At 28.4% G+C, this 17,651-nt stretch overlaps 1 protein-coding gene across 2 annotated transcripts in view; it reads right to left on the bottom strand.

Annotated features, from left to right (window-relative positions):
- LOC114126805 (follistatin-related protein 5-like) overlaps nucleotides 1–17,651 on the bottom strand; it is a 114,562-nt gene that overhangs the window by 30,473 nt on the left and 66,438 nt on the right. For both annotated transcript variants that reach the window (XM_050200252.1, XM_027990824.2), the window contains exon 3: nucleotides 12,546–12,777. In XM_050200252.1, the coding sequence (XP_050056209.1) occupies nucleotides 12,546–12,777 (232 nt within the window). The remainder of the gene's footprint in view (nucleotides 1–12,545; nucleotides 12,778–17,651) is intronic.

Consider the following 17,651-nt stretch of genomic DNA (forward strand, 5'->3'; position numbering starts at 1 on the left):
GAAGATACATTTTTATTATATTATATATGAAACGTAATTCGTATGTACAATAAAAGCCCAAAGAAATTATAATATGTATTCACTACGTTGTCTTTATAAAGATTTTTAGATATCAGTGAAAGAGATATACGACGCATTTAATATCAAATTACTCAAAATATTATTATAAGTACGTGCACGAATGTTATTTATGACATATGAACAATTACGTATGTTACCTACTGCTGCACGCAAGTATTGCGTTCGATTATAATATTTATATTATAAATTATTCGTAATAACTATTTATACGTGATATAGATAATCATACTTTTACGATCCCTGAAAGGAAATTCGAATAAATAATGGATGAGAAAATGACAATAGGTATACAAAAAAGGGGAAGAAGTAAAAACAAAATCGTCGAAAAAAAGAAATGTCTGAATAAATGCCGTTTTAAATCTCGACTGAACAACTTTAGAATTCCTATCGGCAAAACTCCATAACTTCCATGACATTTTTCTTGCAAACAAATAATAATAGACGCGGGAATTAGAAAAATAAAATCAGTTCTTTATCGATTATATGTAATCACCATGTGTCTATGTTTATAGTTAAAAATTAAATATACTTATTTAAGTATTATATTATTATGCTTATGTCTATGAGAAATACATAATCATAATATATTTTTTTTATAAATTACCTATAATATTATAAAACAATTAATCTAATTCGTTTAAATTTTAATAATCTTACTATAGTGTATTTTATTTATACTGCTTATTTTGGTTTTTAGAATTTAGAATTTATAAAATTGATAATTTTTGGTATTATAAATTATAAAACTTGGAATTTTAATTTATTTATTTAAGGTTACTCATATCATATTCATTACAACAATGTTCATTATTCAATACACTTTGAAAATCTTTACTCATAAATTATTTTTACGAGCACTTATTGGACAAGAGCCCATAATAATATAGGTACGTATAATATAAAAAGCGCTGACCGCATAGCTTTGAAAAAAAAAAATATGATTTAAAATTATGACTTAAGTATTAACATTGGATCATTATTCATTTTTATTTTGTATAATATTGGTGTTTTATTTTATGAATTTTACTTAAAACAAATCTTAAACAGTATTGTCATTATTATAGTGATGGATGATGAATAACATAACAAGTTGGCATATCAATATACTTTATACTAAATATGTTTAAGTCGATTGATTAAGACATATTGTGTTATTAAATCTGACGTATTACATATGTAGGTAAATGTAATATAAGATACACACTATTAAGTTTTAATTTATTAATTTTTATTATGACATTTTAGAATAGACTAAGATAGTATTTATAAAAACTATACAATGACTTAAACTTAACTGCATTACCAAATTATAAATACAATTGTATTTTACTAACCTACGAATATTATAATTTACTTTTTAATAAAAAAGTGCTATTATTTTTAAATATGACTTTGAATTTTAAATCCTATAAAAAGTACCATGGTTAATAACAATTATTTAATTTGAAAAATATTTGAATAAACTTCGTTGATTAAATAATTTTTTACAGGAATCTGACATGCAAACGATGTGGCCTTTATTGTGCTATCGCTGTTATCTTTAAAAGTTTTGTTTCCAATATACAAGATAATTTGTGAAAATCGTTTTGAATAATTTTTATCCGATTATAATAACAAACTGAGACAAATCATTAAATTAATTAACAGTTTGAAATAGAAAAATAGCGATTTATAAAAGTCACAATATTAAACCGTATCAAAAGCAGTCCTCACAGCGCCATGGCAGAAATGTAAATAGAAAATATTTAAAAATTCACATACATTGTAGTATATGTATATGTTACCGTCAATGTGCTCCTTTTCGAGCAATGTGAACCGCGAATAAAAACAAATAATTTATAATATTGATTATTCATTTTATTTACTTTTAACATGTCACACATATTTCAAAACAATTATAACAATCGTCATAATTATACACTATTAATTATGGAATAACAAAAAAAAGTTAATCTATATAAGATGATTATTCATAATAATTAATTACTCAACTGTTTAATATAGATCATTGAAATTAAAGTTAAAACTTACTCTACAATGTACTCTATCATATAAAAAACACTGCATTATAGTTGGATAAGTTGTTCTAGATATCGTTCGTTACAAATATTCCCATTTTCATATCTATATCGTACATAATTAAAAATATGGTATTTTTTATTATTAACACGCTGATATTTTTTATTAATTTATGTTCTTGATTTACTTGGAGGGTTATAATCAAATTATTAACTTAAATTAAAATAAATATTTATGATAAAATCATAGACCTTAAACTCAGTATAAAGTCTATGGATAAAATATACTGTTATCGTTAATAATGATGTATATACTGTCTTGATAAATCGACAGTTACTATAAATTTAGAAATAGGCAATTAAAATCGTATATATATAATGTTGACTTAACATTTTTTCACAATTTTTGTATTGCTTAAGTACAAAATTAATTAATTCCAATCATTCCTCAATAAGTTCTCGACTAAGTGCACTTGATATGGCCACAATAATAATCATTATTTCTACGAGCTTTTATTATATTAAAGTAATATATTTTGATTACTACTATTACTATTTAATTACTAAAATTAGCTTAAACTTGAGTTTAAATTAAAATAATTAACGAAAAACAGAACATTGAATGTAGCCAGTATCTAAATTTCAACCAAAAAACATTCAGAAAATTAAGAAATAATATCACTCAATCTGAAGTTTGATCGTTAACTTATATCAACTAAAATATACATAGTAATATAGTATTCATATTAATTGTAACTTTATTTTTGCTGTTCCGTACAAAATTATGAAACGATACCTATTACTAAGGTTGATTCTTTTATATGTGAACCTCCTTTCCAATTCCCTCTTTGTCAGCATTATATTTTAAATGATTCCATTGTGCAAGACTTCCAGTGAATTAAATTTCATCTCACCAAGAAATTTATATAGTGTATGGACTAATGTTTCTCGTTAGTAGTTGACTATTTTATTTATTTAATGAGTTCAGTATTTTGAACTTGCATAATTATTCATACCAATTATACCAAAAAGGTCCTCCGCTGGTTTAAAATTGTATAACTCAATTAAGTCACATATAAGTGTAAAGATTTGAAAATTTTGTGTCAGTCCTTAAAATATGTAATTAAATCACTATTTATGCATTATTTTTATCTTTATGTTTTATTTAAAAATATAAATTACTTTACTTATTCAACGAGTGTCACTCATAATATAAATATAAATATTACATATGTATATACTTAAGTGTATTAAAAATACTGGATAATATGAGACTGAAAAATGAAATGCTAATATTTAGATTATAATAAAATACATTCTTTAGTAAATAATTATACAAGTAAAAGATAGACATTTTTAAATATGTATATATATATATTATAATTAGCATTCTTTAATGCCATATTTTAAATAATTGTGGTGTATACTACAGTGGAGATGCAAAATATAAAACATAAAAACAATTTTTTTAACACAATGATTAGCTGTTTAATAAATAAAAGCATATTTTTGATATTTCATTTACATATTTTTGTATATTTAAGTTACTAAACAATTAAACCTTTAGATGTTTAGTTTTATAAATATATATACATTTTTTATGTAATATAGTTACGTATAAAAATATAAAACAAAAACATTTGTGATAATATTATATTGTAAAAAATCTTATGAGTAAGCATTATAATCTCTAAAATTGTATACATTGATAATTTATGTTTTAAAGTATATAATGAACAAATCGTTGTTTTGAACATAAATAAAGCTTATCTTTGCAAATAAAGAAAGTGTTTTTACATTTTATTTCTCAATTATGAAAAAGTATATTTTATATATTACTTTTGAGTAGGAAATAATGACTATTTATTAAGAATACATAAATTTGTGATATAACTTAAAGATGTTCGCTTGACAAAGAAAAATCACTTTTTGTCATAGAACAAATAATTTACTCTCAAGTAATTTTTTGGTGCGTATTAAATTCAATATATCTACACGTCATATTATGAGTTAATTATATAGCAAGATGCTTCTATTTTGTTCTAAGTTTTGCACGTGAAAGATGCAATATATTTTAATGAATCTACACAATAATGACATTTATGATAAAAATATTATCTTTTGCAAGAAAAATGTAAGTTTTTTAATTTTTTTACTATGAAATCGAAAACAAAACATAGTATATGGATAAAAATTAAATCCTGTAAGCTTATACAGCTATATTATTAGTACACAATAACAACATAGAATTCAATTAAATCGAGGCTTAATAAAACGTTTTAATTGGTTAATTATTGATAAAAATAGGACAATATTTTTAATTTTAATAAAATAGCTTGTAATATTATTATAATTTACAGTACCTAAAAATATAACTGAACAATGTGCGTACTTTTAGCTATATTATTCTAATAGGTACGTCTCTATCAAACGGTGCCCAGTTTCGATAAAATAAAACATTATCGAAACGAACCAGTTTTACAGAAGAGTTTTCACGTCGTAATAAAATTAATTTCAACATAATATTATATTATAATGCGTTTGCTACGACAACGAGTGAAGGCACAAACGACACCGCCGCCGGGTCGCCTGCAACGACGGCGCTTTTATTAGGCAATTTAACGGCGCGCACGCGCGCGAGACCGAAACAGTAATAGTAATAATCCGACGATCGCAAATAGGCAACGAAAACGGCGCAGTTATACATTACGGCATTACGCCATATTATATTAGTGTGCGTTTTTCGTATATTATCGTTTTTTTATTCATTATACGCGCGTATGGCCGTTTATTCGTACGATACGCATTTATACACGTATAAAGTATACGAATGAAACGCCAGCGACAGCTGCCGTTCTCACGGAATGTTTTTCCGCAGTGAAATGTAATAATAACAAAAATGCGTTTTTGCCGTGACGGCATCGCTCGAGCTATATTATTGTTGTTAACAACAATATATATATATATATATATACCCTAATTCTGAGAAGGCGTATTGTTTAAAGAAGGTGGTCGTACCTATAATAATGAGCAACGAGATAAATAAAAACAATATAATATAATATAATTGAATAGATACACATGCACAGTGTATATTATCATTATTGTACAGAAACGTAAATAGCTCCATTGACACAAACCACGCATCGCGTAGGTGAACTACCGTGTATACAGAGCTCGAGGAAAAATATAATTCTATTTTATAAAATTAATATTCTACAATTTCTATTACGCCGTTACTATTTTGAAGTATTCAGAACCGCACTAAGCAATCGAAGTATTTCGTTTCATGAAAATTTATTGCTATTTAAATGCTTACTTTGAAGACAATAGGGGTCAATAAAATCATCGTTTTCTTTGAAATATTATCGAGTGGTATTTATTTATGTGTATTTAGTCCTTATTGGAAAATTGTGGGTTGTTTAATACATCATCGATATACAATGTACAATGTACATGTATATTATACATGATTTCAAAAATATCGTTGGGCTTGAAAGGGTTTTAAGACTTCAATACTCTATTCTACGCCTACACTAAATATGTTTGTAAGCTGACGTATCATGTATTAACACAATCTAGATATTATACTGAATAGGTACCTTTTATACCTTTTAAACAAATAGGTAGAAATATCATTCTAATAGAAAGTCTTTATTTAGTTAAAATATTTTATCTATTGGTGATATAATACAATTTAAAATTACATAGATAAGTATCAAATGACATAAATTCCGGTAAGATACTAAGATATGATAAAATAAAACTATGTGTGGTTACAGCATAGCTTCAATTGATTCAACAACTAGATAAATTCAGATTTATCTGATTGTTGCACTGAACTAAAAAAAAAAAGTTTTTATAACCATGTAATAAATAAATATTTTAAATATATTTTTATATTTTTATAATGGTTATAATACTTAGCTATGAAAGAAACATCCAAATATTGTTAGAAAGTAATAATTGCTGAGAATATTACATTCCCATTAAAAAGTGGAGTCATGAAGAAAAAAATGGATTTTATTTAGTTGTTGCAATTTGAAACCAAAACCATCAAATGTTTAAAAACAGTATGTATTAAATTCCATATCATCATAATTTAATAAATTATAAATTATAATCTTTGTGTTAAAAAATGTATTATAATTTTAACTATAGTTGCATTTACTTTACAAACATTATAATCAATTAATTTTCCAACAGTTGAACAAGACACATGAGTTATTTGATAATAATTAAGGAAACGATAGTACATATAACATATATATCTGCCTATAAATACTTAAAATGGTAACTTTACGTGTTGTGTATGATGGATGTTTTGGTAAAGGATAATTTTTAATACCTATTCAAAATATTTTATTTTTCACGTTCATCCAATGCACCGTGTTTTTTCGTTTACTATTTAGAAAACGAGAAATCATGACGGTTTACTTTGTATACGTGTATATAATACGTATGCTTATCCAACGATATTATTATACTTCGATGGTCACGATGGAGGGTGGGGCTCGTAAATTATTATTCTGGTCGGGCTATAGTGATCGCGTATAAGTCGTAAAGGTATGGGAACCGAGTGCGTGCGTATTATAATATATTATATATTTATATCCAAACGATGTGTAATATGTTTATAATATAATGTGGTTTGGGTGTGTTTTATGCTCCAAAAAGGATGACGCTCATACGTTTACAATACGAAAAATTATTGCCGATAGGGTTGAAAGGCTATAGTATTATTATTACTATTGTACGTAGCGCTGTTACGGCGACACAGACTCGTGTAGAAAAACCTTAACACGATATAAAGTGTGTGCGTGTGTGTATAAAAAAAAAGAGAGAGAGAGAGAAATACCAGTGGTATATACTATAATATGTATAAATATAATAGGACAACAGAATATAAAAAACAACTAATATAGTCTCGCACGCGAATAACCGACCAATTAGGCGTTTTACTATACACAGAGAAAAAAATCGAACTTACTGGCGCCGGCTGCCGACTGTTCAATGTATTATAATATTATAATATTATGTAAGTACATACACGAACGACAGTGACAGTAAATGTCTCAGCTATGCGACCAACGAATGCGCGATGACGGCGTGTCACATTAATTTACACGCATATGCGGCGAGAGTAAATACGGAGTGAACCATTTATTAACTGATTTTACTGATGGTTTTTTTTTTTTTTTTTTACCGTTTTTATCATATATGGTGAAGTTTTTGATATACACCTTATAGTTGAATTTATCGAATAAACAGTTAGTTAGTTTTTTTTTTAAACATTAAATTAACTGTTTAGATTAGTGGAGTATATCTAATGTAATCTAAAGCACAACAGACTTTTGCCCCGAGGTAAATACACCACTGTCTTGTCATTTTCTCTGCTATCCAAACATATCAATAGTTGATTCGGATGTATCAGTTTGAAATGGATCACCCTGTATACACGTAATGTTTGCAAGCGTGTGTTTAGTATATTGCCACTGGGTCGGCCCTAAAGATAGTCACTCGTACCATATTATAAATTACATATATACACACACTCACACACCGTCGCTTGCTTCTACCCGATTGCTACTGCTGTCGCTACCCACCGAGAACTAACCCCCACCGACCCAATAACACATACACGCCAGTTTTACAACTCCCCCGGGAAAATGCGAAGAAGACTTTATCAAATCTAATGCAAAAAAAAAAAATGCTAGATTCAAATACACATACACATACACACACATATACCATGCAGGCATGGATCCAGAATGAATATTTGGGAGGAACAGTTCATTTGAAGTACCTATACATTGCAATTTTTCTCTTAAATATATAATTCAATCTCATTTTTTCATAATAATATATATTTAATTATTTTATTAGTAACATTTTGAGAAAAAAAAACTTTATAAAATATATATTATGTCAATATTGAATAATTTAATCACATAATTTACTCTGAAAAATGGAAAAACGCAGTGTTTGCTTGGTTGTAAAACTTTGGCTCGGTTTCTCCACAGACTCGATGACGGCGCCGCCCAACTATATTACAATATATTTATGTGTTTGTGTGTATAATACGCCATACAATAAGACGTAATAATATATTCGAAAATCGTCTGATGTGAATGCGCAACATACTAGGTATCATATTGACGGTTTTTATTTTCAAGCGAGGAAAAATAGAAAATTTCGAGTTCTCTGGATTTTGACGTGCACGGTTACTGCACCGCAATAATATGCCTCATATCGATGAACGCGGTTATAACCGCCACCGTACACGTACAACTCACATTACGGTGGCGTTTAGCGTAGTGTGCCCTAACAACCACGCCATTACGCGTAAACGTATTACATATATTATACTAAAGTATATGTTGTGTATCAACCCGATAGACCAACGACATCAGCTATACAGCCGGCGGAGGGTTTGAATTCGAAACGTATATACTATATACGTAAAAGTCACGCGCACATTCGCTGTATGTATTACTGCGTTATATTATTATATAGTTTTTTTTTTTTTTATTATAATCCGTAAAAACTCTAAAAAAAAACCTTCTAAATGCACAGTGGCTTTAAGTCTTCACCAATTACCGAATACATGGGTATAATTTTAACAAAAAAGCTGACTTGATGGGCACATATTTTATGAACGTTATAACAGATTTGTCATATAATTTTCTATTTTAAACAGTAAATCTTTATAAACGAGTGACAGCTGCTTACGCACAAACGCACTCACATACAATCCGAATATTACAAAACTAAAAAATTAAATTAAAATGAAAGATTTCGTTAAAACCATGCTCGAAAACTTTCGTGTATCTGTTATATAAATGCATTTGGTTTGTAAAACTACGATCTACTTTAGTGGACAACATTATTATATGCTACGATTATACATGTGTGTATACATTATATATGGATTAACAGAAGGGCCCTCTTTTTAAACCGATATTACGTTTAGGCCAATGCAAATATAAACATGTTTTACACGATTATACATTAGGAGGTATATATATATATATATATATAATAGGTACATTATATAATATTAATTAATGGTAAAAAAAGAAAGAGGTATAGATCAAAATAATAATTAATAATTTTGCTAATAAGGAGGCTGGAAAAAAATGTTCTGATTTTAATTTGTTAATTATAAATTTTCTTACATACTTTTTTATAACATTGTGTTTGTACAATAAAAATTTGTTTCATAACTTAGTTTTAATAAAAAAAAAAAGTTGATAAAGTGACTAAAAGTCACTTATAAAAATGCTTATATTTACTCTTCTTTTATTATTACAGTGCATTTTTTCTATTTAAACATGTACTTGAATGTTTCTTTTATTTTTTTATCGATCTACAATTTTACCAACTTAATGTATGAGAATAATATCGAGTAGAAAGTCAGAGCAAGCTTGAACTTCAATTTTATTTTCAACTAATACAATAATACACAATTTAATTTGAAACAATCGCGCTAGTACGATTCAAATATTTTGAGCGACGTTTTCAACTAGGTAGGTACTTAAGTACGTTTTATTCGCGCCCATATAGCTACGGCAAAAGGATATTCAAAACGTAATTTGGCGGTACTGTGTAGATAAGAACCATAAGGCACAAGCACGTGTTCTAACGTAAAAAAGTAAACTAGGTATCACGAAAATGTATATTTGATGTGTGTCGTTTACTCTCGGTATAAACTAGAATATAGCGGTCTCGGCAACAAACAATATACAAAATAAATTATATGCAATATTGTACCTGTAATTTGATCGTATTAACGATAAATAACAACATAACAATACGCGAGCGACACTGTATAATATATTATTAATGTATACGCGTAGGTGCACGAGTGTATCGTGTGTAAATCGTAAACTATTTTAATAACAAGGGTTAAATCAAATATAATTATTAACGAATAGGACGTATTAAAAAATAATCGTTTCGGGCTAGTCGCGTGATTTACGTTTACCTAAAAAATATATAGCGATTCGAGCAAAACGATATTATAACCGTTTACGGTCTGCCGTCAATTATTACTGTATTATTATAGTGACGCAGAAAAAAAAAAACGTAAATCTGGACTCTAATGCAGTCAGCACATGACTATTTACGACACAGAGGCGGTAGCGGTGCGGCGTGCATATACCTGCGTAACTACGTAAGTACACACATCATCACGTTCGTTATATTTCCACCCTCGGGAAATAATTATCACAGGTCCGAGTTTTCGTAAATTACACCCTCCACTGGGATATAGTGTTATTTTCTGAGTATTTATTTAGTCTGGTTACTTGTCGTTATAATAATAATGCAAAAACAAAAACACCAACAGACCCGAACGAATAATATAACGTGCGTTCTCGCGTAACGCAAACAATTCGAATGTTTGCCGAAATTATGTGGACTCGAAAACATCGTGCGAATAAAATTATTAATTCCACCGAGGAATTATTTTCAGCAGCACGTTGCGTGTCAAAGTCAAAACCATCTTACCCCCAAGTGCGAACCGTTTGTAAAAAGGTTGATTCAATGTACCCGCGAAGTGCGGATATTATGACGTACGATGTGTTATACTTTAATAATACAATATTATATTTTCTTTGATTCCGTGTCAACTGGCAAAAATATTATCTCAAACGTTGCGAAAATAATACTCGCGACACTTTTGCTTACGTACACATATATTAAAATATCTATGTTTTATTTAGAGACCATATAATACGCGGTCTAAGTTAAAATTATATATGTTTAGTGGCATGTATATTTAATGAATTATCTCGTATTGTATTATACATCAACCTTACCCACGGGACGTTAAATTCATCAATAAATAAATAAATGAATATATTCATTCGACTACCTATTTTATGTAGTGTAATAATATTATAATATAATACATTATGACTCTCAGTAGGTACTGCAGTGTCTGCAGTCACCTTTCCAATAGAATAATTTCAATTATTAAATATACCAATGTAAATATGTAATAAATTACTTCGATTTGCTACACAAATGCTGATCGATTTTAGACGAATAAATGTTAATTTTTTTTCTACACGCACATACAGCTAGAGTACGGCTTGCCACGTTTTCCAGTTTTCTCATTAAAATTCTGAAAAATAGTAGAGCAAATTCTTGATAATGGCATGCAAATTATTTGCATGTTTTTTTTTTCACAAGTTCAATCGTAAAGGGGGTAATTGCATGTAGATTACACTAATGTATCAAGAAACAGAAAATCGCAGTACCGCGTCAGTTTAAATAATAACAATAATTATTATAATGCGTGTGTACCATATGTTACACGTCGTTAAAATCATTATTATTTATTTAATTCGAAATTTGTGTTGCGCACAGGTTCCTCTGGTCTGTACGCTGCAATATTACAAGTTCGGACTATTCGATGTTAATCAAATATAATATGTACAGTAAAACTTTTAGCGAGTTTATAACTATTAAGGTACTTGTGTATACTGCTCTATATATTGCATACAAGCGTGCAACTTAAATGCTTTCTTGCTAGCAATGACAATACTGCGTATTGTAATTAAAATTGTTTCCCAAGTCCGGAGTTAGGTTAGGTATATAGTATGTATTTAGAACAGGGTGACTGACTGGTCGTGACTCGTGAACGTCGTGTATAGGTATAATTATTTATTTTCAAACGTCGGGCACTCGAGCTCGTTTTCACATAATATTATACATTATATACACATAGAATAAACGAAGATAATATTATTATTTTATCACAGAAGACCACTCGATATTTGGAAAGCAATAGATCGTTAATGGTTGGTGATTGGACAATGTCTAAGGTCAGGTCAGACTATAGATAAATTTACAAATGATTTGAGGTTAGGTTCAGGTCAGGTTGGCACAGCATTATCTATACATAACATTTTCCAAATATCGAGTTATAAAATATGTACCTACAACAATAATATTACCGAGGCGGTGGTGGCTACACCAATATTCGAAGAACGACAACGACAACAACGGTCGCGGCCCGCAACCATACATAATTTATATATTATACTGCAGCAGCAACACCCTTCAAAACTTTACAGAGACAGCGTGCATTTCGTGTAACACATTGTTCTAAAGTCTGGCGATAAAAAATGCTCTTTTCGAGGGGAAAAAAAAATTAGCGCTTTACACGTCTACAGAGTTCACGTTATCTATCATCATCTTGGTATCCTGAGGCTATTATACCGTCCGTTGGACAACAACGTTTAGTGAACGAGAAAGCTTACTGTAATATAATGGTGAGCAAGTTTCTATAGTGTGAGGTAAGATTTTTTTAGCGATTACACTGGTTTTTAATTTTTGTTTTTCTAGTCTGTGCGCTCAAGACGAATTCTATTTAAAATATGTGTGCATAAACATATAATACGATACTCATTACTATGAAATTCGTCAAAAACTTACTCTGTTTTTCCAACACTTCGGCTGACTCTTCACCTTCTTCGTCACTTTCATCGCCGTCGTCGTCATCGTTTTCATCGTCGTCGTCACCACCGTTGTCCTCCACGTCTTCGTCCGATTCTTGCACATACTCATCGCCGGGTTTGGCTGTCGGCAGCGGTAGAATACCATCGTCGGTCACCGATACCTGTGTGTTACTGCCGTGAATTTCTTGAAGCCTATGATGCCTTGATTTCTGAAACAAGAAAAAAAATCCGGTATAATCTACATGCAAATTTGTAATTGTTGAGCAATTATAGTTATGTAGTAGTGGCTTTTTAATAATACCTATAGACAAGAATAGATTTTAAAGAGGACTCGAGGGTCACAAAATTATTCTCTTTCCTTACGTTAAGATATATTTAATTTTTTTTTCTTTGATACCTATTATTGTTTGCCCATTTTTTTGCGCCAGATTAAACATCTATTGAAAAATACTTAATATTCAAAAAATTGACTATAATGACTTGAATCATATTGTATTTATTTATTTTTTATTTGAAATATAACGTTTATACAAAGTGATTCTATGATTATAATAATTTAATAATACATTTATAGTATTCGTCGGTTTATATACTAAGAAAAGTATATAGGAACATTTCAATTGTGGCTTAAATAAATAATAACTATTTGAATATCATAGATAGCAAGAAAAAATTATTAACATAGAAAAAGCTATATGAAAACGCACAATAAAAAGCGTGATGTGGTTAATATACCTAGTTACTTAAAAACAGATTAAAAAAAAAAATAATAAATTAAAACTATTTTCTATTGATAGTTATTACTGAAGCAAGTCATGCTTGCGGATATAATACGTTTTTGTGACATTTTATTAAATGTTAGAGACTTCTTAGGGACTTGGGCCATACTTGGCTATTACTATACAATAAAAATTAATAATTGTCTACGAACACGCGTTTATAATAAAATAATAATCAACATTTAGCATTAAAAACAAAATATTATTATCAGTTTATGATGTTATACGTTATTTTGCATGCCAAAATTGAAATCTAATTAATTCATATATCCTGTGGTTTTGGATTTAATTCTTCTATTTTTCAATAATGGTAAATTCCTAAATTGAATTAATTACTTACTTAAAAAATCTTCTTATAAATGACAATAATTCAATGTATAATTAACCTACAGAGTATTCTTTTATGGGGTTAGAGTTACATTTAATTTCAACTGATACAATATAAGTATTAACTTTCCAAATCCGTTTAAACTTAACGAATTCGTATATATTTATGGTCGTTTAGAATTAATTAAAATTAAGCGTCTCATTCGGGAACCTTAATAAACATTCAGGTTGTTCAACCAAAAGCAGTTGAAAACAAAGAAATCGAAACTAGAGACTATTATCCAAAGTCAAATATAGAGTGTATTACAATTTATAATTTCGTCACGAACTTAAATGGCTAATAAAACTGTAACTTAGAATTCTTTTCCGTTTCCCTCTCCATTTTCCGTTTAATATATTCAAATTTAGTTATTTTAACCATTTAAATTAAATACCTTTACATTTGTTGTTATGCTCTAACTAATACACTCAATACTCTATCCACTCTACATATAGTTAGGTTAGTACAGGGGATTGAGTTTGAATTCCATCCTCCAATTACGTCTATACATTCATCTTCATCATATATTATGCATATATAAACTTATAAATTTTGTTTATTTATTACAAAAATGTATAATCATTTAGATAAAAAATATTTAGATACACAGAGTGGCAAATTATCAATGTATTATATTATACTCACATATAGCGGTATGTTTAAATTTTTGAATACAATATATTATGCACTTATAAAATCAAATTAATTATTGTTCATTTGCTTCGAATGCGTTAAAAAAAAATAACAATAATATATACAGGTAGTATAATTTAATCAGTTTCTAAAAATGTAGCTTTTAAAATCATTTTTATTATTGAGAAATAGAATTGGTGCATAATTTAAACCCATTACGAGAACTCGATTTAAAATAAAATACTTAAAATCAATGTTGAACGAGTTTATACGATATATATAGCATATATTATGTACCCATATAATAATACATTTTAACATAAACTATATTATGCGAGACATGGTAAGTGCTAATTATATATACAAATACCTAGCTATAGAGTACAACGTCGGTGAATATATGTATGTCGGTACCTAATACGCAAACAAAATGTGTAATCGGGATATTGGACGTTTGGTTAGTGGTTAATATAATATTATTCTACGAACTATATATATATATATAATATTAACAGGTATACATCGGAAGGTGATGGTAATCGCATGTGAAGAGTCTATAAGTGCATAATATATTACACATCGAGGATCGACAGTTTCGGAATATATTACGTGGCTATAATATAACATGTATTATGGGGAATATAATATATATAATAAATCATTAAAACAGGAACAATATAATAATGATTACGGATTTGGTTGTCAAAAACGGCGGTGTATTATTATTTCAAATGCCGAGCGGATTAAAATGGAGTGCATCTCGATGATGCGTTTCGCGATAGTTTTAGTAAACATAACGGTTGTAAAACCATGAAATTATTATTTTACTGGATGTTGTATAATCATATTGTTATTATGAGGTATGTATTTGGTTAGGCATAATGCGTATAAAAGGCGGTACTTGTAATAATCAAAAACATTAAATATTACCCATAGTATACATACACATTTATCATTTCGAATCGCGTATTTAGATCACGATTATACCAATATTGATCAGACGAATACAAATTTGTTTTCCCCGAAATATTTAAAATGAGGTTTTGAGCACGCAGCTACGTGCATCTGAGTAGAGTGTAACGACAAAGATGATGAACTGATGAGATGATAGGACTGAGGGAATAACAAATGAGCATGAGTACTTACAGTGCATAATATTATATTATTAGGTATGGACGATTTTGAGAAAGAACGTTTCGGTGTGACAAAACTTGAAAATAAAATGTAAATAATACTGAACAAAATTGGCAGATCACGTGATCAGACGCAAAGACTGCTAATACAAGCGATCGTGAATGCGTGTGAATGCGGAGAAGTCTGCGACTATAGAATACTACAATTTATAATAATATGTACTATGTACTTGACACGATACAGTTCGTCACGTGTGCGAATTTCGTACCAAGAAATGAAAACGAAAACCGATCGATGTGAACCGTTGTGACTTTTTGCAATGGCCGATGACCGCGGTTTGGCAAAAAATAACTTTTTTTTACTACCAGCCATACGCTCATGAATATTAATAATCTTATAGGTAGAGACGTAGTCAAATTTTAGTGGGGAGCCTTACATTTTTATAGCTATAATATTTAATTAAGCAAATAAATTTACATAATCACACAATACTTTTAATATATTTTTTTTTACAATAACTATTTATATTATCATAAAACATCTAAATGATAGTTTACATTACTCAAACGCTCAAATACATTTATTCTTTTACAGTAACAATAAATTAAAAATATTTTTAAGTTTTTATTGAACAATGAACATATATATTTTAATAAAACCAATTGTTTGTTGGGTAAAACCAGAAATCAAATCTTACTTTAGTATAGTCTTCTAAACGTATTGTCATTATGGTATTATCTTTGTAAAACATAAAGATTTTAAAAAATACACATATTTAACAATTAAACTAACGAGTTCTGTTTTTATATAAAGAAAAAAAGTTAGTATTGCCAAAAGATAATTCTTAAATTACGCCGTAAATATCGTGGTGTGCTACGAGCTTAGAACTGTTGATTATTTTTTTAAATTCTAAAATGACCGAAAACGTTAAATCATGCTTGTAACTTTTAACTAGTTTATCCTAGTGTATGATTCCAAGGAAACGTCGATGGAATAATAAAGAGATGCGCAATTGTATCATATATTAAATATTATATATATTATATATTTTATAGTTGTACTACGCGTGTGTGGTATTTTCTCGTATTGTAAATGTCAGTGACAAATTTAAGACTTTCAATACCTTTAATTTAACTGAACACAATACATTAGACTATTAGAAAATAATAAATAGTCTTTAAGTATACTTACAATTTAAAAGTTCCAAAAATTAGAATTTGAATAAATACATAACTAAAAGGTAAAAATGAGGTTAAGCAAATTTGGTGAATCACTCTGTATATATATATATATATATATATATATCATGTACCACAACGAAATCCCATTCGTTCGAAACCTTAATCTCCGCGTAATTGATTATTCGCAAACATAATCAAATCCCGTCGAGTAGGTAGACACTGGAGACAACGCCGAGCACAGAAACAACTCAAGCGTAATATAAACACCGAGAGACCGCTTCTTGTTGTCATCGTCAGACAATAATACAATGATAATATTATTATTATTATATATAATATGCATCGTATTAGTGGCATTCACAAGCTCAAATAGCATTTCAAATTTGGAGAGGAATGGCGGGGTATGGCTTGTGTTCGATTTGATACATCATAATACATGAAGTGTATATAATACACAATGTACATAAATAATAAAATATAATTAAAAATCGATCACTATATTTTATGAGTACCCTATTTTTTATTATTAAAAGATCAAATTAAAATATTAGCATAGCTTATAAATTATTTTAAAACTGGGTATAATGTTTAAAAAAACAAAAATTATATAACGAAATATTAAAACTACAGAAACTGCATAAAGCTACTTATAGATATTTACATAAATATGTAATAATTCAAGATAATATATATTGTAATGATACCTCTGATAGAGGCGAATCGTCAAGATGTTGACCACTATATTCTATTTGTTATATAAATTATATTCAATGCCTATTAGGTATATATAATAATAAGATTAATATATTGAAAGATTTTTTTTCCTCTGGGTAGGTTATAAGCACTTATAAATATTATATCTGCTGGAATTTATATTTTATATATAATATTTTCATTTCTTTCAGAAATATTTTAAACGGTCTTTTTTAAATTTTAGGGCTCCTGTTTATGTAATTCCATCTATGGTCTCGATATTGGTACACTAATAA

This window comes from Aphis gossypii, chromosome 1 (genome assembly GCF_020184175.1).
Source record: "Aphis gossypii isolate Hap1 chromosome 1, ASM2018417v2, whole genome shotgun sequence".
NCBI classification, from domain to species: Eukaryota; Metazoa; Arthropoda; class Insecta; order Hemiptera; family Aphididae; genus Aphis; species Aphis gossypii.